Source organism: Mastigoproctus giganteus, chromosome 14 (assembly GCF_048544385.1).
Source record: "Mastigoproctus giganteus isolate SK-2022 chromosome 14, ASM4854438v1, whole genome shotgun sequence".
Classification (NCBI taxonomy): Eukaryota; Metazoa; Arthropoda; class Arachnida; order Uropygi; family Thelyphonidae; genus Mastigoproctus; species Mastigoproctus giganteus.
The window spans coordinates 3,621,021-3,642,088 of record NC_143588.1 but is presented as its reverse complement, the minus strand read 5'-3'; the positions used below and the strand labels follow the sequence as shown (position 1 = coordinate 3,642,088).

General features: G+C 38.7%; 1 protein-coding gene across 2 annotated transcripts in view; it reads right to left on the bottom strand.

Annotated features, from left to right (window-relative positions):
• LOC150074953 (CUGBP Elav-like family member 1) overlaps nucleotides 1-21,068 on the bottom strand; it is an 824,767-nt gene that overhangs the window by 356,192 nt on the left and 447,507 nt on the right. For both annotated transcript variants that reach the window (XM_090388957.1, XM_090388958.1), the window contains exon 6: nucleotides 7,251-7,330. In XM_090388957.1, coding sequence (XP_090245083.1) covers nucleotides 7,251-7,330 — 80 coding nt within the window. The remainder of the gene's footprint in view (nucleotides 1-7,250; nucleotides 7,331-21,068) is intronic.

The window sequence follows — 21,068 nt, the reverse complement described above, 5'->3', positions numbered from 1 at the left end:
CTGTGCTTGGCATGCTGCTTGAATTAAGATATTATAATCGTGTGCTGGAATAGGGACAGAGGTTAGGTCTAAACTTGGACTTTTGGCAGATATATCAGCCACTTCATTCCCTTTTATGCCTGAATGTGCTGGAATCTAGCAAAACTTCACTAGTTGTTGACAATGACAAATCTGCAATAACAAACTCCTGATTTTCATTAAAATATGGTGATTCTTTTGAGAGGTATTCTGCATTGCTCTAGTTGAGCTGAGAGTCAGTGTAAACTATATATTTTGCAGATGGATGTAGAGTCAAATTTTCTAGAGCTAATTGTATTGTGTACAGTTCTGCTGAAAAGTTGCTATACTCAGGTGGAAGAGAAACTGATATGATAGCAGAGGGAAACACTGCTGCTGCTCCAACAGTTGAAAGAGATTTGGAACCATCCGTATATACCGGCAAGAAGTCAGCATAGGTTTGAATATGGCTAGCATGGAGTTGTTGCACAGTCAGTGCCAGTAGACGATTCTTTCCCCATTCTAGAAAATAGGTATCAAGGGTAAGTTGAGGAAAGGTGGTCCATGGTGGATGAGAGTAATTCTTTATCTGTTGCCTATTGTGGAGAGGAACATTCCAATTCTGTGATATTTCAAGGAGTCGTAGGCCAGCTGGTCGTATTTTACTTGGTTTATTTCTGTAGAGATTGAATAGTGGTTGAATAAAAAGGTATGGCTGAATAGGATGCGAAGAGCAAGTCCATATTTTGGCTGCATATTTAAGTAATAACATTTTTCTACGAAGATGCAAAGGGGACTCATGAGCTTCAATGTATAGACTCTGAGTTGGAGATGTCCTGTATGCACCAATTGCAATCCGCAGTGCATTATGTTGAATAGGATCCAGCCAGCGCAGCACACTCCTTCGGGCAGAATCATAAACTGGAGCACCATAATCTAAACAGGATCTAATCAGTGCTCTATATAAGAGCAGCAAAGCTGTACGATCTGCTCCCCAAGAGAGGGCAGATAAAGCTCTTAGCATGTTGATCTTTTTAAGACAGGCAGTATATATTAATTTAACATGGTCAAAGAAGTTGAGCTTACTGTCTAGGATTACTCCCAAGAATTTCATATTGCTGGCAATCGGAATGGTGGAATTTGAAATCCGAAGTTCAGGATATGTATGAAATTTGCATTGACTGTAAAAGTGGATCGCAACTGTTTTCTGTTGGGAAAGATGATATCCATTGAGCTCAGCCCACTTTTGTACTTTATTGAGGGACATCTGCAATTGCCTTTCGATAGATCTCATGTTCTGAGAATGGCAAAAAATAGAGAGATCGTCAGAGTAAAGGTAAGCCTCTACAGTATTTGGGAGTTCTTTTGTAATGGAATTAATTCTAAGGGCAAACAGGGTTGCACTTAAAACTGATCCCTGCAGTACTCCTTCTTCCTGCGAGAATGTAGCAGAAAGGGAATTTTCATATTTGACCTGGAAAGATCAGCTCTTGAGGAAGTTCCTAATAAATATGGACAGGTTGCCTCGTAGACCAAGATTATATAGGTCACTGAGAATGCCATACCGCCAGGTGGTATCAAATGCCTTCTCTATATCAATGGAGACCATGACATGGTGTTCGTTTTTCACAAAGGCATTGCAAATTTCAGATTCCCCCTTGATCATCAGATCTAGGGAGGACTTGTTTTTGCAAAAGCCATGTTGACAATTACTCAGTAGAAGTTGAGTTTCAATGATCCAGGTGAGTCGATTGTGGATCATTTTTTCAAGAATTTTACCAAGGCAACTTGACAGAGATATTGGTCTTTAACTATTAGGACTGGAGGGATCTTTTCCAGGTTTCAAAAACGCCAAAACTGTAGCATGGTGCCAAGAGATTGGATAAATATTTTCCAGGAAGATCCAGTTAAAAAAAACTAGAAGCAGTTGTAAGTTTGTCATCGAGATGCTGCAGCATGACATAATACAGTGGTACCTTGGATTACGAGTAACTTGGCATGCAAGTGTTTTGCAAGACGAGCAAAAATTTTTAGTAAATTTTAACTTGATAAACGAGCAGGGTCTTGCAATACGAGTACAGTCAGTCCTCGTATAACACGTGTTTACACTACACGAAATACGGGAACGATATCTTATATAACACGAACCGAATTCGCTTATGCAAGTTTCGCCTGTGTTTACAAGAAATGGCAGTCGAACGTAGAATCACCCCAACCGAACGCAACCCGATAGGAATGAAGAGAAGATTTTGAAAATGTATTTATGGTTTTTTTTATATCAGTGAAGGGGAAACACATATCACCATAATAACGTAAAAACCAACAATTCCAGCTAGTATAATCGCAAATGCAATTAGATCGAGTTTACTACCAGTTTATAACAGATTCCACTGGCGGGAGCGCAACTGGAAATTGTTTTTATTGTTTTATGGTAGTAACCCCTAGAAATGTGCTTTAGTAAAATGTGAGGTGTTAATAGGGCATCTCTGCCTTTATGGTGTTGTTTATTCAGTTGCTACACGCACGCAGCTTTGTTTATGTGTATCAAGCGTGCCTCCTCATTTTGTAATAGTGCGAGCGATGAATCTGATTTCCGTGAAATCCTCAAAAGGAGGCAAAAGCAAGTGTCATTGGAAAGATTCCTTGTTAAAGTCGCACAAAAAGAAAAAGTCAACAGATAGCAGTGATCCCGTTAGAGAAAGTGAAAGTCGTCCTACCCAATAATTAATAAATTCGATTGCTTTATGTATATTAAATTTAAATATTAAAAATATAAAAAAGGTATGTATTTTGTATTAATCATTTTTACAGTATATGAATATTTTTGAGTTTTGGAACAAATCATCTGGGTTTCCATTATTTCTTATGGGGAAATTCGCTTTGATATACGAGTGCTTTGGATTACGAGCACGTTTCCAGAACGAATTATGCTCGCAAACCAAGGTACCACTGTATATATCATCTGGCCCAGAGGCACTGTTTCGTGTTGTTCTGATGGCCTGTAGAAGTTCACAATATTGCAGAGGCTGATTATATGGAAGTGATAGTGAGGTTCGAAAGTTGAAAGGTCTCTGTTCGGTGGTGGCCTTAATTTTCTGGAATTTTGGAGTGTAGTTTGATGCAGCCGATATTTGAGCAAAGGTTTTGCCCAAGACATTGGCTATATCTAGAGGAGCAGAGAGTTCTTGCCCATTGCAGGAGAGAATTGGGGAAGGAACAGTTGGAAACTTCACAGAAAGCTGCCTAATTTTTTTTCATATTAGTCTGGAGTCAGTGTTTCTATTGATAGTTGATGCGAACCTAGTCCAAGAATCTTTCTTGGCCTGCTTTTGAATGTAACGCGCCTTTGCCCTTAGTTTCTTGTAGCTAATTAGATTAGCTGTAGTTGGAGATTGATGGAATAAATTAAATGCTTTATTTTTTTCCTTCTTTGCTTTTGTGCACTCTTCGTTCCACCAATAGTTGAAATGCTGTCGGGACGGGGGATTTGATAATGGAGTTGAGTACTTAGCTGCAACTAAAAGACGGGATGTAACATAATCTGCAACTTCGTCTATGGGCTGTAGTCGAATAGTTTTTTTTTTTATGAATGATTACTGACTGAAATTTGGCCCAATTGGCTTTAGAGAATTTCCATTTCCTGCAGGGCTGTTGTAATGGTAGTTGTGTAGTCAACAGATTACAAACAATTGGAAAATGATCACTGCCCATTGGATCATCCAGAGCGGACCATTGCATGACTGAAAACAGTATCAGGGAAAAATCGAAAGATCAATTGCGAAAGTCTGTCCAGTAGGTAACTGTATATGGGTGTGCGAGCCACTATTAAGAAGAGTGAGATTTTGTTTTTCTAGTAAAGTTTCAATCATTTGGCCGCATCTGTCTAATTTAGATGATCCCCATAGAGGATGGTGGCCATTGAAATCCCCTAGCAAGCAGACAGGGGAGGGTAGCTGTCTTAAAAGTCCTTCAAGGTCATTGTAAGAGAAAGTATGATTTGGTGTGAGATAAACTGAGACAATTGTTAAAGAGATCTGAGTAATCAGATGCACAGCAACGGCTTCGATTTGGGTTCGAAGAGCGATTGTCTAGCCAGAATCTTTGAGCTAATCAAGATGGCTACACCACCATGAGCAGAATCGGATGTATTCCGATCTCTTCTATAGATTGAATAGTTTTTTATGGAAACAGAGATTTGAAAGGAGTTGAATAGGTTTCTTGAAGGCAGAAACCAACTGGAGAGTAGCGGTTAATTAAGTTTTGAATATTGTCGATGTTGCCACAAAAGCCTCTGCAATTCCACTGCAAAATGTAAGGCATTACTTGAATGTAGAAGAAGCTGTACCTGACGTGGCTGTCTTATGGCATTCAGGCTTCGGTTTATCTCTTTTTGGAAAGGAAGGGCGACTGGTGTCCATATCTTCTTCTTCTTCTGCAAATATTTCCAGAATCGAATCTTCCTGTTTGGATGGGTACTCTGCCTCCATTGATGTGTCCTGAATAATCTTTTTTGAAGTAGAACTATCATTATTTGTAGTAGTAGCATTCACTGGCGGAGACTGAGATTTTGCTGGTATTGTGAGAGGCGTATTATTTGCTTGGTCTGAGTGCTTAACGGCACTGGACTGTTGCTGAGAGAGGATAGCCCGAGCCCAGTCAAAGATTGAAGTGTTTGAAGGAACACTAACATCGGTTTGTGTGGCAATGGTTTGATGTTTTTTTGCAATATTGGCATAGGTACAGTTAGGTATACTCGGTGCAATTAATTTTATTGCCTCCTGATAACTAACTCTGTTTTCCACTTTATATTTCACAATTTTTTTCTCTGTTTTCCATCTCTCACATGTCTTAGAGTAGGCAGGATGGTTGCCTTTGCAGTTGGGACATATCATTCCTTTCGCCAAACAATCACTTTGAATGTGATTGGAGGATCCACAGTTGAGACAAACTGGGTTCCCTCTGCATGTCGTTTGAGAGTGGTCATACTTTTGGCATTTATAACATCTCAACGGATTGGGTATGAAAGGACGAGTGCGGCAAAGTAGATATCCAGCTTTTACTGATGAGGGTAGGCTTGGACTGTTAAAGGTGAGAATGATATTTCTGGTAGGTGTAAGAATATCGTCTCTTTTTATCATAATTCTTTTTACAGCAATTACATTTTGTTCCTGAAGCTCTTCTTTAATTTCTTCCTCTGTCACATTCATCAGGTCCCAACTAGATATTACACCCTTTGATGTATTTAGGGTTGCATGTGGACTTACTTTCACTGGAATACCAGTGAAAGTTGTCTTTTTTAGTAATTTTTCAGAGTGCCTGCAATTTATAGTTTCAATAAGTAAGTCCCCTGATTGCAGTCTCTTAACCATCTTGGGAGACCCTGCAATACTTTCCAGGTGTTTTTGGATTAGAAAAGGGGACAGCTTACCGAGAGGCTGTTCAGATAGTGAGTGCATAATTAAGAATGCAGGTTAGTCTGTCGCCGAGGGATTGGTTTTCAACCTCTTTGCTTGCGACGAATCATGGTCATTTTCTGTGTTTAGCCGACAGCTTGATGGCTCTAAAGTTGGAAACATATTTTTTTCCATGTTGGCTCTTCTTAGCCCCTGGCAGATGAACTTTTCTGCCAAAGTTACTGGCCCAACCACAGGGAGGCAGGAGCAGTGCCTGGTGTGACCAAGCAAAAAGTAGTAAGTGGTTAGTAGTAAACTAGAAGAAATAAAGAAAGGTGCCTTTCATTTCTTGCGCTGTACAAGTGTTTTTGTAACAAGAGTTGTTTTTAAATGAATAAATTTATTAATGTCAAGAACGTAAAATAACTATAAATACATTTTTTGAAATCGCAGTAATAGCACAGAGAAATCGCTCAGTCACAATCGCTTGGCACCCAGGGCCTACATTTTTTGTTCCATGGGGTGTAAGCTCTTGCTTATCTATTCTGGAATTTTTTTTTACATTAAGCAGTTTGAATTTCATTTTTTAATTTTTCGCTTGAATGCAAGTAGAAGTTAGCACCATACCAGCATTATTTGTTGCAATTTGCAACAATTCTTTTGTGTGGTGCAAAGAATGTTTCCTTTTTTTTATAAATCATTAAATTGGTGATCCTTTTATAATTATATAAAATTTAAAAAATTAATACAATTAGTAAAGTAATATACCAGAATGAAATAAACTTCAACTTGTGAGAGTTAGAATAGGAATTATCTCATAATAATATCAATAAGAGGCAGAACTGGTGAATATTAAAAAACAGTCAGAACTTTGAACTCTATAACAAGTATCCAACATATCTATAGAAAACCATAAAAAAGTAAAAAAAAAAAAAAAAAAAAAAAATATATATATATATATATATATATATACAGGGTGATTCACTACCAGTGCGACAAACTTGCAGGAGGTGTAGGGGGCACAAAGACGAATCGGAATCACATAGCATTGCAGGGTCCGAAATGCCTTCGTCATGTGGTAGAGGACGTTGAACGGGAGGTCGTGTGAACAGCGATCCCGCTGGAAGTCAGCATTTGTGAACCAGTTCCCGAGGCAGTAGGATGGACGAGTATTCAAACGTTGAACTGGCCGACATGCACCTCGTGTATGGAGCTATGGACTGTAATGGGCATGCTGCTCTGCGCTTGTACCAGGAATGTTTCCCACACAGGCATGCTCCTCATCATACGATTTTCACACGTGTGCACAGAAGGTTACGTGAGGCTGGTTGTTTCACGAGAGGTACCATGAATCGAGAGCAAACGACGAGGACGCCAGACAATGAGGAGAATGTCCTACGTCTTGCAGAAGGCAATCCGAGTACGAGTACTCGAGCAATAGGCCAACGATTGGGTATTTCCCAATCCACCGTATGGAGGATACTGTCAACAAACCAAATGAGTTCATACCATCTGCAGCACGTCCGATCATTGGCGCCTGCGGATTATCCACTCCAGAGGACTTTTGCTACTTGGTTTCTTCAACAGAAACGGTTCGCAAGTGCTGACTTCCAGCGGGATCGCTGTTCACGCGACCTCCCGTTCAACGTCCTCTACCACATGACGAAGGCATTTCGGACCCTGCAATGCTATGTGATTACGATTCGTCTTTGTGCCCCCTACACCTCCTGCAAGTTTGTTGCACTGGTAGTGAATCACCCTGTATATATATAAATATATACATATAAAAAAATATATATATTTATAACCTAAATGAATTACTCATGTTGCTCAAAGAAAAACAATAAAAAGCAAACTTACCTCCATTGTCTGCGAGTGATTCATGGATTTTATGGCATTAATAGCACATTGACGAGAGGCATAGGTGACAAAAGCACAACCTTAAAAAAAGTATGAAAAGTAATGTTATGATTCTTACACCTTCCACAAAGAACAACTAAAACAGAAGAAGGAAAAGAGAAGAAAGACACAAATGATATCATTATGCTTTCACAATTTGAATATTTCTCATATTATATCACTATTAAACTGATTTTTTATTTACCTTTTTAAATCATGGATATAGAAATTTTCATTACGGTAATGGGAAGAAAACAATTTAATTTTAAGTGTGAAGAATTATTTGAGAAAAGAGAAGTTCATATGAATATCAGAAACTGGAAGAAGATGAATAGTAGTGCCAGGAGCTGAGAGAGTGGGGATATAGGGGATTTGAGGAAGGGGGAAGGAGAAGAAAAGATGGGGGGACAAGAACAACTTTAAAATAATTTTATCATTGATTGTAAAATTGTTCATCTGAATATCAGTTGTTTTTGTTTGTTTAAGGGCTTTACAGCACAAGGACAGGAAGACAGACCATAATGTGCCTAACTATGGTGATGTTAAATACATAGTTTATGTATTAGATAGTATGAATCAGAGCTGTAATACTCAATATGTTCTACGTTAATAATAATATTAGTATATTAATAAGAGGAGTTTACCTCAATAAAGTACGTGGAACACTTCCGTATGAACCCTCCAGAAATTAAAACAGTAGTATGAATCAGAGCTGTAATACTCAATGTTCTACGTTGATAATAATATTAGTATATTAATATCTAATATTAATAATATTAGTATATTAATATTGAGGTAAACTCCTCTTATTAATATACTAATATTATTATCAACGTAGAACATATTGAGTATTACAGCTCTGATTCATACTATCCGTTTTAATTTCTGGAGGGTTCATACGGAAGTGTTCCACGTACTATATTGAGGTAAACTCCTCTTATTAATATACTAATAGTTAATGTATATAAATGTTGTTGAAGTTCATACGTGTTGTACAGTTGTATCCGTTTAACGAATGAAAAAATTTTGGCCACATGTGGCATATCTGCCAGGAGGTTAGCAATACTGAAAGGAATGTTTGTCCTGGAAAAAGAGGTAAACTTTTTGACCAACAAACATAGCTTGTCGGTCACTATTGTATTTGGGACAATCAATGGGTATATATTGGACAGTGAGCTGAGTGCTGCAGAGCAGTGCAGGAAGTTTCTGATAAACTATGGTAGTTGTCTGCGTAATCCCAGATCGTATAGGGTTCACATAATACCATATCTCCAAGCCAAGCTTTGACATCAAAAAAGCCCAAAGCTTTTTTGATGTCAAAGAAGACTATTGCAAGATGTTCTTTTTGGACGAAGGCGTCACAAATGTGTATTTCTGTTTGTTGTTGTTTGTTATTTGGTTTTTAGGAGCATTAGCAACTAAGGCCATATTGCTCCGGGATATGCGGTGGTCATTCCTTGACCTTTCCGCATACTCCGTATTTGGTGGTGACGGGCTCGAACCCCGGTCTAATCAAGAAGCAGTGTATTTCTGTCTTGATCAAAAGGTCAAGAGTGGATCTACCTTCCCAGAAACCACATTGCACTGAATTTAGGAGATCATTTTGAGCTAGAAACCAGGTTAGTCGGACATTGACCATTTTTTTCCATGACCTTGCTCATACAGCTAGTTAGTGCAATGGGTAAATAATGTTGCAGATTTGCAGAGTCTTTGCCTGGTTTTGGAAAATCCAGAATGTACGCATGATGCCATTTGTCGGGGAATGTGTTTTCTTTGAATATTCTGTTATACAGGAGTAACAGAGTCTTGAGGGCCAGTTTGGTGAGTTTTGATATCACGATGTAGTGGATTCTATCTGGCCCTGCTACACTGAATTTAGTAGACTATAGAGCATGATGCAACTCTGACATTGTGAAGGGGAAATTGTATGCAGAAATTGATGTTGATTCAAAATTGATACGGTGTTTTTCAGCTTGTGCTTTGTGTGCCTGAAAATATGGCGAGTATGATGTCGTAGCCTATATTTCCATGAAAGATCCACCCAGGGTGTTTGCAATCTCCTCTGGTTTTGTGATATCATAGCTATTGACAGTGAGCATGGCAGTTTTGCATACATCTGCTGTATTTTTGTCCATATTGTTTGAGTTTTTGTCGTTCTTGTGATTGTGGCTTTACATGTGTTGAAAATAAATGTTGTTGTTGTTGGGTTTGTTGGTGCATCAGCAACAATGGCTATAATGCAGATATTTCTGACTAGTATATATTTCTTGTTTGTTTTGACTCTGATATAAAAGTTCAGACAAGGTGACATTTATCAATCGATTTTAGAAAAACAAAAACGTCATCCATATCCTGACGATCTCCTAGAACATTTTGTAGTGTTAATTGATTGCAATTTTTTAAATGTGAAGAGAAAGCAGTTTTTCGTTCTCTTAAATATAGTGGGCATTCTATGACAATGTGCTTTACAGTAAGTGGGCATGAACAGTTACTGCATTGTAGGGCGTCTTCATTCCTTAATAGGTAACTGAGGTACGTATGACCAATGCGAAGTCGTGCTAGTACAGTTTCTTCTTTTCTACTTCCTCTTAGACAAGACTGCCACTATTTGGGTTCTCTCTTTATTTCAAAGAGTTTATTATTTGTTTCTTTTTCCCATATACGTTTCCACTGTTCTTTAGAGGTCTGTTGTATAATGGATTTATAGTCAACATATGGTGTCCTGAAATTGGAAGAGATCAGATTTGGAGTATTTTTAGCAGCTAAATCTGCCTGTTCATTTCCTGGGATTCCAGAGTGTCCTGGAATCCAACAAAAAATTGTGCGGTGGACACGTGTATGAATTTCCATTAACTGAGACCAGATTTTCTGTATCAGAGGATGATTGCTGGAGCGTTTGCATTGTATACCAATCACGGCACTTAACGAATCGGTATATATGATGGATTGAGCATATGAGAGACTTCTTTCATGTTCTCGAGGGCTAATAGGATACCATATAACTCTGCGGTACTACGTTCTGAGGGGAACTGATTGGCGATGATAGCATCCTGCAAGACTACGGCTATACCAACTTTATTGGCAGTCTTGAATCCATCTGTATATAGCTGTACATAACTTCTAAACTGATTAGCGTGGGCCAGATGTAATTGTCTAATTTTAGTATCTGGAAGATTATTCTTCCCCCATTTCTGAAAATATCTGTCAACGTATATTGTGGGTATTTGCCATGGCTGGATTTCCATGCTAATATCCTGCAGTATGTTATTCATGTTGAGTCCCCAGCTAGTGTTTAGAGCTTGAAGTCTAATGCTAGATGGTTTGTTGAGATGTGATTTAGTTTGATAGAGGTTTTCCCATTTTGGTCTGAAGAGATATTACCATATCGGGTGATGTGTAAGGCTGCTGATTTTAGGGGCATAATTTAGGAGAAGAATTTGTCGTCAAAGATCTAGCAGCGGTTCATGTGCTTCCATATATAGACTTACAATTAGAGATGTACGAAAGGCCCCCAGTGCAACTCGAAGTGCACTGTGATGAATGGGATCAATCCATTTCAGTGAGATGTATGCAGGAGATGCATAGTCTAAGCGGGATCTAATTAATGAGCGATATAAATATAGCAACATGTAACGATCTGCACCCCATGACATAGAGGAGATTACTCTGAGAATATTTAGTTTCTTAAGACAGCTGGTATGAATATATTTTATATGTTTAAGGAAGTTTAGTTTTTTATCAAGTATTATACCAAGAAAACAAGTACTTAGCTGAAATGTGATGTAATGAGAGTCTAACTGAAGGACTGGAAGGTCGTTTACAACAGAAGTGTACTGCAGTTATTTTGGATTTAGAAATTCTGTAACCATTGTTTTTGGCCCAAGAGACTATTCTATTAATGGCACCTTGTAGTTGTCTCTCAATAAGTCACATATTTTAAGAATAACATGAGATGGCAAGGTCGTCAGCATACAGGTATGCATCAACTATGTTAGGTATAAACTTGGTTAAAGAATCGATCCTGATGGCAAAAATGTTGTGCTCAGCACTGATCCCTGGGGAACTCCCTCTTTTTGTACGTATGTTTCAGAAAGTGACGAGTGTAAGTGGACCTGGAAGGATCTGTTAGATAGAAAGTTCTGAATATATTTCAGGAGATGACCACGAAGGCCAGATTTATGTAATTTGCGAAGAATCCCATAACGCCAAGTTGTATCAAATGCTTTTTCAATGTCAACGCATATCATAACAAAGTGCTCATTTTTAGAAAGGCGTTCTGAATATTTGCTTCCGCTTTGATAATGAGATCAAGCATCGATCTACTTCTACGAAAACCACACTGGCTTGGACTCAATGTTTTGAGTCTCCAAATACCATGTTAATTGGGCGTTAACTATTTTTTCCATTGTTTTATCGAAGCAACTTGTTAGGGAGATAGGCCGATAGTTTGTTGGATCTGTGTGGTCTTTTCCTGGTTTCGGGAAGGCTAGCACATAAGAATGGCACCAGCTGATGGGGTAATATTCCTCTAAGAAAATTCTATTATAGAGTCGTAAGAGAGCACTTAATGAACTTTCACTTAAATGGGAAATCATTGCATAATATATTCCATCAGGACCGGGAGCACTGTTTTTCACTTTTGTGAGTGCATTAAGCAATTCAGTCATGGTCAGTGGCAAATTGTATGAATGTTGGAGTGCAGTATTAAAATTCAGTTTATACTTTTCTGTACTGCATTTCAGTGAATGAAAGGCTGGTTCATAGGCGGAAACGGCTGAGAGTGTTTCAAAAGACGAGCCAAATGCATTAGCAATTTCCACAGGTTCAGAAATCTCCTTTCCTTTCAGAAATAGAATTGGAGAAGTAGCAAGTGAGTATTTGCCATTGATACGTTTGATTTTTTCCAGACTGTAGCAGTATCTGTGAATCTGTTTATGGTGGCAGCATAGCGTGCCCATGCTTCTTTTTTACTCATTAGTCTTACATGACGAGCCTTAACCCTTGCTCTCTTAAACTGTAGGAGGTTGGCTGTGGTTGGATGTTTTCTAAACTGATTCCAGTATTTATTCCTTTCTCTTTTAGCAGTGCTACATGCTTCATTCCACCACATTTTTGGATGGAGTCGGATTTTAAATGATGATTTTGGGATAGCAGTTTCAGCTGCTGTCATTATTTGTTGTGTAATACAGCTTACTGCAGAATCAATCTTGTCAGTTGCAATGACAGTGGAATCTAAATTAGTTATTTCTTGATATTTAGTCCAGTTGGCCTTGTCAAATTTCCAAATTGTTCTAATGGTACTCTGCAGAGGAAAACTTGTATAGAAATTAGAGATGATCGGAAAGTGGTCACTACCAAGAGGATTGTCAGTAACTGTCCAATATATGAGAGGAAATATTGTTGGGGAACATACTGATAGATCAATGGCAGAGCTTGAACCAGATGGTATATGCACATATGTGTGATCAATGGTGTTTAAAATAGTTAGATTGTGTTTATCCAAGAATTTCTTAATTATTTGTCCTCTGCAGTCAAGATGTTGAGAACCCCATAGGGGGTTATGACCATTCCAGTCACCCAGAATACAGAAAGGAGCAGGTATTTGTCTTACTAGGTCATCTAAATCAGCAAGGGTGTAAGCGTGGTTTGGTGACAGATACAATGAGACTAATGTTATTGTTATGCCAATGGTGATACGGGCTGCAATTGCTTCCAATGGTGTTTGCAAGGGAATAGGTCTGGAGGGAATTAAAGAGTTTATTAACAGCGCTACTCCTCCGTGTGCTGCATTAGAGAAGTTTCTATCTTTTCTATAAATTGTGAAGTATTTGATTGTTATAGATACTGCATTTGTTAGGTTTGTTTCTTGTATGCATGCTGCAACAGGCTTATATTCACTTGGGAGATCGTAGAGGTCATCTAAATTAGCACGAAGTCCGCGACAATTCCATTGAATCACTGTGCATTGTTTGGTTTTAACTGGTGGGTTTGGTTACTTACGGCAGATTTTTTTGTTTGCGCTTGTCTACTTTTTCTTTTCCGGGAAGATTGGCCTATCCGTGTCAATGTCATCCTCTGGATGAATCTCAAGAATTGAATCATCTTCATCTGTCTTTTCATCAATATCCATGGTATTGGATATAAATTTAGTTACGTTGTTTCTTTCAGGGCTCTTGGCTCGTTCTTTTGGTTGCTCATTAGGTTTCTTGTCTGGAGGTATTGTTACAGGAGTATTTGCTTCTCAAGTAGCAAATTTAGGAGTAGGTTTTTCCTTTGATGAGGAGAGGAGTATTTGCTTCTCAAGTAGCATATTTAGGAGTAGGTTTTTCCTTTGAGGAGAGGAGAGGAGTGATTTAGCCCATCCAGATATTGAGATATTTGGAGGGACTGAGCAGTCAGTCTGAGTGCTAGCATAGCCATTGGGTAACTGAAGCATCTTTGGTATGATACTTTCTGCTCAATCTTATATTTTTGAATATTATTATTATTATTAGCTATATGGTGCAAGGAAGCCTGAGGCTTATGCTGCACCAGCCAAAAAAAAAATTCCCGAGTTACCCTGAGAGAGAGAAGTAGAAGGGAATCACCAAGAAAGAGAAGGATGATGATATCCAGCTCAGGATCCTGGGTGTGCCAAGCCCAAACTCACCAGATGTGAGCCCCTGGGGTAAATTTCTTTTCTCTTTTCCATTGAGGGCATTCCTTAGAGAAAGCATTAGCATTAGCATTAGTAGAGGCATTTGATGCAAGAAAGCAAGCTTATGTGCAGCATCAGCCAAAAAAAAAAAAAACACCCACTTCACCCCTCTGTTCGTTCAAAATACCTGTCCAGCTGAGCCTTAAACTTATTTAGGCTATCAACCTCCACCACAAGGGATGGAAGTCTGTTCCACCAACCAACCACCCGCTGGCTAAAGGCAAATTTCCGCACGTCTATCCTACATCTGTCTTTCCTCAATTTGAATTTATGCCCTCTCAGGTGATTTTTCTGAGCTAGAGGAAGAATCCCATCAGCATTGAGCATGCTTAAACCATTCAAAGCTTTATACACCTCTATCAGATCACCTCGCTGGTGATCTGATAGAAGTGTATAAAGCAGAGTGATTACCATGGAGTTAGGACAAATTTGCGTTTCAGTGTTACAGTTTGTGTGTGTGTATGCTCTTTTGATCTGCAGTTTGCACAAGTGGCTACACCTCTGCAGACAGCTTGGGAATGACCAAATTTTTAGCACTTAAAGCACCGGACTGGATTTGGAATGTATGGTCTTACTTGACATCTAACATAACCAGCTTTAATGGAAGTAGGTAGATTTGGTGTTTTAAATGTTAGTACCATCGTCCGGGGCAGGCTCTCCATCTCTTTTAATAGCAATTCTTTTGGCTTGTACCGCGTTTTGATTTCTTAGTTCATGAACAAGTTCATCCTCTGATATGTTTAACAGATCCCACTCTGATATTATCCCTTTAGAGGAGTTTAAGGTGGCATGCAGGGTAACCTTCATGGGAATTCCACCAAAAGTAGATGCTTTCAATAATCTCTCAGCAAGTCTATGTTCGGTTAATTCAACTAATAAATCTCTGGATCTTAATCGCCGAACCATTTTTGGAGGGCCAGCCACATTTTCAAGACATTTCTGTATCAAAAATGGGGACAGCTTACTGAATGGTTGGTCTGTGGAGGAGTGTAGTATTAAAAAGAGAGGAGTGGTATTATCCGTTCCTTCTTTTTTTTTTGTCTCTTAGCATGGGATATATTTGTGTCGTCATGATCTGGATTATGTTTGTCTAGATCTGGATCATAAGATCTACATGAGGACTGTTTATTTTTGTCCATCATTGCTCCTTTTTGCCCTGGGAGGGGGGCTTTCTTCTCCCAGGTTTCCAGCCCTGCAACATGGAGGCAGGAGCAATGCCACCAGTGACCAAGCAATAAAGTAAGGTTATTTGTTAGTGCATTAGTAAGTTAGTCCTATGTACAAAAAGAAAGGTGTCTTTCCTTTCTATTAGGTATGCTAGCTTCTTTACTTTAGAAGAGCAAAATTAAATAACTATCAAAAATGAAGAATAATACTATAAGTATCAGCCGCTCTTTACGAAATCGCTTGGAAATCACTCATAAATCACTCACTTGGCGCTCGGGGCCTGTTGAAAATAAAGATGCTCCTAATGCACAATGCGTCATATGTAATAAAATATTAGCAAACAGTTCTTTGGCTCCCGCTAAATTTGTGTTTCATAAGTGTTCCGTGAATATGTTGTGAGATGAAAAGTGTTCTGTGACTAAAAAAGTTTGGGAAACACTGCCCTAGATATTTAAAAAAGTCAACAGATTTTGGATGTATAGACTGTAACTTCCAATTCATCAGGATGTTCTGCCATGCTTAGGTATTCTATCTTTGTAAAATTGATATTGAGGCCCCATTGGTTATAGGTAAGATGCAGTTTTCTCAACATGTATTCTAAATCATACACTTCTTGTGCAATGACAACCTGATCTTTGGAAAAATTTAGACTCCAAAGATATCTGTCACTAACTGGTACTCCCATTCCATAACAGCCTCTTTTCCATTCTTGTAAAGCACATTCCAAGAAAACATTAACAATAAAGGTGACATCCTTGTCTCAACCCCATTGTTGGATTGCGTTAGACAGAGTATTCCCAACTCTAATATATGCCACGTTGTTATTGTAAAATTCCCTAATCAGTTTAACAAGCTCTGGATCAATTGGCATATTTTGGAGTTATTTGGTTATTTTTTTTTTAGGAGGATTAGCAACTAAGGCCATATTGCTCCGGGATATGCGGTGGTCATTCCCTGACCTTTCCGCATCCTCCGTATTTGGTGGTGACTGGCTCGAACCCCGGTCTAATCAAGAAGCGTGTGCTACGCACTGCTGCTCCTTCCCACCTGGCTACGGAGGCACCATATCTTGGAGTACTTTCTATAATTCCTTTCTTGGAACAGAGTCATAAGCCTTTTATAAATCGATGATGGCAAAGTAGGTATCTTTATCCTTTGCTTTTCTTTTTTCCACTATCTGTTGCAGAATAAGAGTGTGGACAATTTGTTTATTCTGCAACACATAGTGGAAAAAAGAAAAAAAATATCTTTTATTTCCTCTTGTAATTTTAATTGAAGCACTTTGGAGTACAGTCTGGAAAAAGTGTAATTTACACTTAAGCCTCTACAGTTCCCCGGATCCTGCTTATTTCCTTTTTTATATATGGATGAAAAATAACTTACTTTCCATTCATTTGGTGTTTTCCTTAGTTGTACACATCTGTTCATCAGCTGTGCTATCAGATCAAAAAGACTTGGTAGTCTATATTTAATTAGTTCTATTGCTATGCTCCCAGGGCCTGGAGATTTTTTTGTTCTTCATTAGTTTTGCACAGTCCTGATATTTCGTAATTTCTATCTCCCTCTTATCTATTTCTACTGTTGGAGGGATAATAATGCTCTGATATTGAGATCGTCTTTCATTTAGGTTATCATAATGATTTTCCCAGGTTGGCATATCTATAAAGTTCTTATTCAATTGAGATTCATTTGTTTTCAGTGCTCTCAAGCTTCTTCAGGGTTCGGATGACTGTGAGCTGTCAATTTCTTTGGCATCTTTTCTCCCATGCTGCACTGTTGGATTCAGAAATTTTCCTCTTAATTGCTCTATTGCACCTTTTGTATTCTTCTCTATTTTCCTCAATTTTTATTCATTAACCATTTGTTATAGGCTCTTTTCTTTTCTTTCACCAAACCTGCTACCTCCTTGTTCCACTAATACTGTTGTTTATATTTGTAATCTATTCGGCCTAGTGCTTCATTGGTGGCCTTGTGTATGGCAGTTTTAATGCTGTTATACAAGATATTTACCACTTTTATTTCTCCAATATGAGATAGATTGTTCTGAAGTCTTCTCTGGTAAAGATCTTTAATATTGTTGTGAGATAGTAGTTACAGTTTATAAGCATTATTTCCTTGTAATGTTTATAAGCATTATTTATTTCCTTTTCATTAGGTCTCACGTGCCGTTTATTCTGGTATTTGAATAATATATCCACAGTCACCAGGTAATGATCCAACCTGCAGTTGGCACCGCTCATTACCCTGCAATCTTTTGTTGTCCATACCGACATCTGGTGAGTAATTACATAGTCTATAATTGATTTCTGCTGGAGGGATGGTTGCTGACGATGTTTTGGATGGTAGTGTTTACAGAAATGAAAAAGTCTCTCACTGTTGTTATTCACAGCCTCCTCTCCAAAGCATCCTACAACACTGTCATTCCTTTTTGATCCAACTCATCCATTTAGATCCCCTGTCAAAACTATTTGTTGATTCTTCTTAACCAAATCCATTTGTTCATAAAGCATAAGGTAGAACTTATCCTTTTCAGCATTGGGCACATCATCTACATCTGATTATAGCCCTTAAAAAATCTTTCCAGTCTCTTACCCACTAAAATACCAACACATGCTTTGCTCTTTCTGATTTTTCCCCACTACAGTAATTGGCATTAGCATCAGTGGAGGCATATGATGCAAGAAAGTGAGCTTATATAATTTCAGCAAAAAAAAAAAAAAAAAAAAAACTACACTCCCATTTCACCCATCCATTCACTCCAAATGTTTGTCTAGTTCTGCCTTGAACTTATTTAAGTTGTTGACCTCCATTACAACAGATGGAAGTCTGTTCCAGCAATCAATTACCTGCTGGCTAAAGGCAAACTTGAGCACATCTATTCGAAAACTGTCTTTCCTCAATTTGAATCTATGCCCCCTCAGGCTCTTAATCTCAGCAATTGGAAGTATATCATCAGCATTGAGCCTGCTCAAACCATTCAAGGCCTTGTGCACCTCAATCAGATCAGCTCCCAGGGTTCCTAGTCTTCAGAAGCTGCAATTTGCAGAATTTAAGCCTCCCTTGGTAACATCAACCCTTTGTTCCTCTTACCAATCCCATTGCCCTTCTCTGTACTCATTCCAGCAGCTCTACATCTTTCCTAAAATGAGGTCTCCAGACCTGTATACAGTACTCAAGGTGTGGCTTGACCATTGCCTTATAAAGTAAAAAAAAAAAGTAAAGTGCAGCCATTATCAACCCACTGCAGGATGGAAGCCTCCTCAACAATTCATGCTGAGGGAGATGGACCATACTCTGCCACGCTGGTCCAGTGCGGGTTGGCAGATCGACTGTATTCAGCAGTCAGGGGCTCGAACCCCAGTCTACTCAAACAGAGTGTGCTACTGCACTCCCGCTCCTGCCCACTCGGCTACGGAGGGAAGGGGACAATCAACCCCTTTTCCCTGCTAGCAAAATTCCTGTATATCATTGACAAGACACCATGAGTTACTCTTGCAGCCTGTCTGCACTGCTCAGAAAATTTTATATTTGACTGCAAAATTACCCCCAGGTCCTTTTCATTCTCCACTACTCTGAGAGTAGTACCACCAAGTTGATACATTATTCTGGAGTTACTACTACCCATATGCAGTACTTTACATTTGTCCCTTTTCCTTTTTTCTTTGTTTCGGTCATGACAAGAATAATAATCGTCTAATCATAATCTAATAATGACAAGAACAATAATCATCAAGAATAACATATAATGAACATGTAGTTTATTTAAAAAATTTTTTTTCTCATAGTGAGTTTCCCTCCCACTTATTTCAATCAACCTGGGGCAGATTGGAGTCATCCCCAATATGACATTTGCGCTTGCTAGCCCATTCCTTCTGCATGTAGAGACTCTCGTCATACTCTTTACAATCTTTACAATCAAAGTCTGAGAATGAGCGTAGCCTGTGCAGACGCAGCTCCTTTGTCGCTCCTGGAACAGAGAAGTTTTTCCTGATTTATTTTCTGATTTATTAGCTTAAATTGGCATATTAACTTATTTTCTAGAGTAGCTTTATATTCCTAGTTACGATACTTAGTTTAAAGTTTAACTTAGATAGAGATTTTGTAGGTATTACTTAGTATCGGTAACGGTATCAAATCCACGTGTTACAAATTGCAGCTCCATTGACCGAGAGTTTTTTTTTTAACCAAATTTAGTCGATTTATTAACCAATTGTTATATCAATTATCTTCTATAAGTAGCTTATAGACCTAGTCAGGATCCTTAGTTTATTCTAAATTGAGATAGCGAGATGTGGAAGCTAATCATTATTTAACGAGTCCGTAGAAGTACCGTTCGTAATTCCCGCCATTTTTACACGATACAACATATCCGGAATCGATAGCATAAGCTTAGTGTAGTATAGTGCATAATATAATATTGTCAATTAATCAGTAAATCTATTAATCTTGATAAACTTTATTGTCAATTAAATTGTACTTTTAACTATATATATATATATATATATAAAACGACTTAGAGTACAACCGTAACCAATAATTAATACATAACTACAGTACACGTTGATACGGAAGTTATATAAAGGGAACTCGTAGAAAACACTCGATACCGAAAAATAAATATAGCATTATAACTGTTTTGGGATATAAGTTTAAGGATTTAATTTTGTTCTGAAATTGAAATTTTATTGAATTAAATAGGAATCATGACTCAGACCAGAGCAGAAAAGCAAAAGGTTCAAGATAATGGGAGTGCTGTGGCTCAGGGTAGAACTGAGGGGGGCAGTTGCCCTCTGAACAACAGTCTTTTAAAATGCACTGTTTGCTTGATGTTTGCGGAGCAGTCGGGTACGGGACATAATACTGCCATGGGGGTTGTCTTTGTGTGTGCACGATGTAAGGAGTGCAAGGAAATCAGGCGACAACTCAGCGTTGTTATGGGCCTTTATGAGAGCTTGAAGGACAGGGTGGATTCCCTCGAAGGAAATAAATTGAGGGGCCCATCAAGCTCTCAGCTGACCAAATCAACGCCAGAGCTTGCACTTGGTCATCGTGCAACACAGAGGCAGCCACCTAGGCAGAATGCGCTGGTCCCACAGGAACTAGTAGTTGTTGGTGACTCTATTGTCAGGGAAACGGGGAACATGCTTTGTAAAAAGTTTAGGTGGAATAGGACTAGGGTATGTCTGCAGGGGCAAAGGTTGATGACGTTGTAGAGCAGATATCATCTTTTAAGGCACAAAAGGTGATATAGTTGTACACGTTGGCACTAATAATATTAAGAGTAGGAGACCGGCGGAATTACTTAGCAAGTACAGGTCACTGTTGAAAAAAAGCCGTGCATTAGGGTTGAATTTGAAAGTGTCTGCAATTCTGCCCAGACACGATAGGAGGGAGTATATGATGAGAGCCTTGTCGATCAATTCGGCCCTGGAGGGATTGTGCAAGGCTCAAGGGGTAGAATTTTTTTCAGCCTGGTCTGTACTTGTTAACAGGAGAGACTGCTTCTACAGGGATGGGATACACTTAAATAGAAAGGGTGCAAGAATATTTGCTGATGCTGTTGAGGCAGTGTTAGGTGGGTCGGAAAACTGCTAGTTGGGGGGGATACAAGGACTAATAGATTAACAGTAGCCACTGGCAGAGGTGGAAGTGATTCTTGCACAAGCAGTGCAAGAATCACTTTTTCAGGCTTCTGCTCTATTGAAATGAGCAGAAGCCTGAAAAACAAGATGCAGGATATTTCAGAGACTTCTGGGAGTCATTGCGGTACAAGTAAACACATGGGTTGTGTTAGGGTAGCTAAGAATAGAAACAGGTGCATGTATACGTGCGTGTACACCAATGCTATGAGTTTGGTAAATAAATTTGATGAATTTGAGGTATTGCTCAAAACATCAAAGGCAGATATTGTTGGG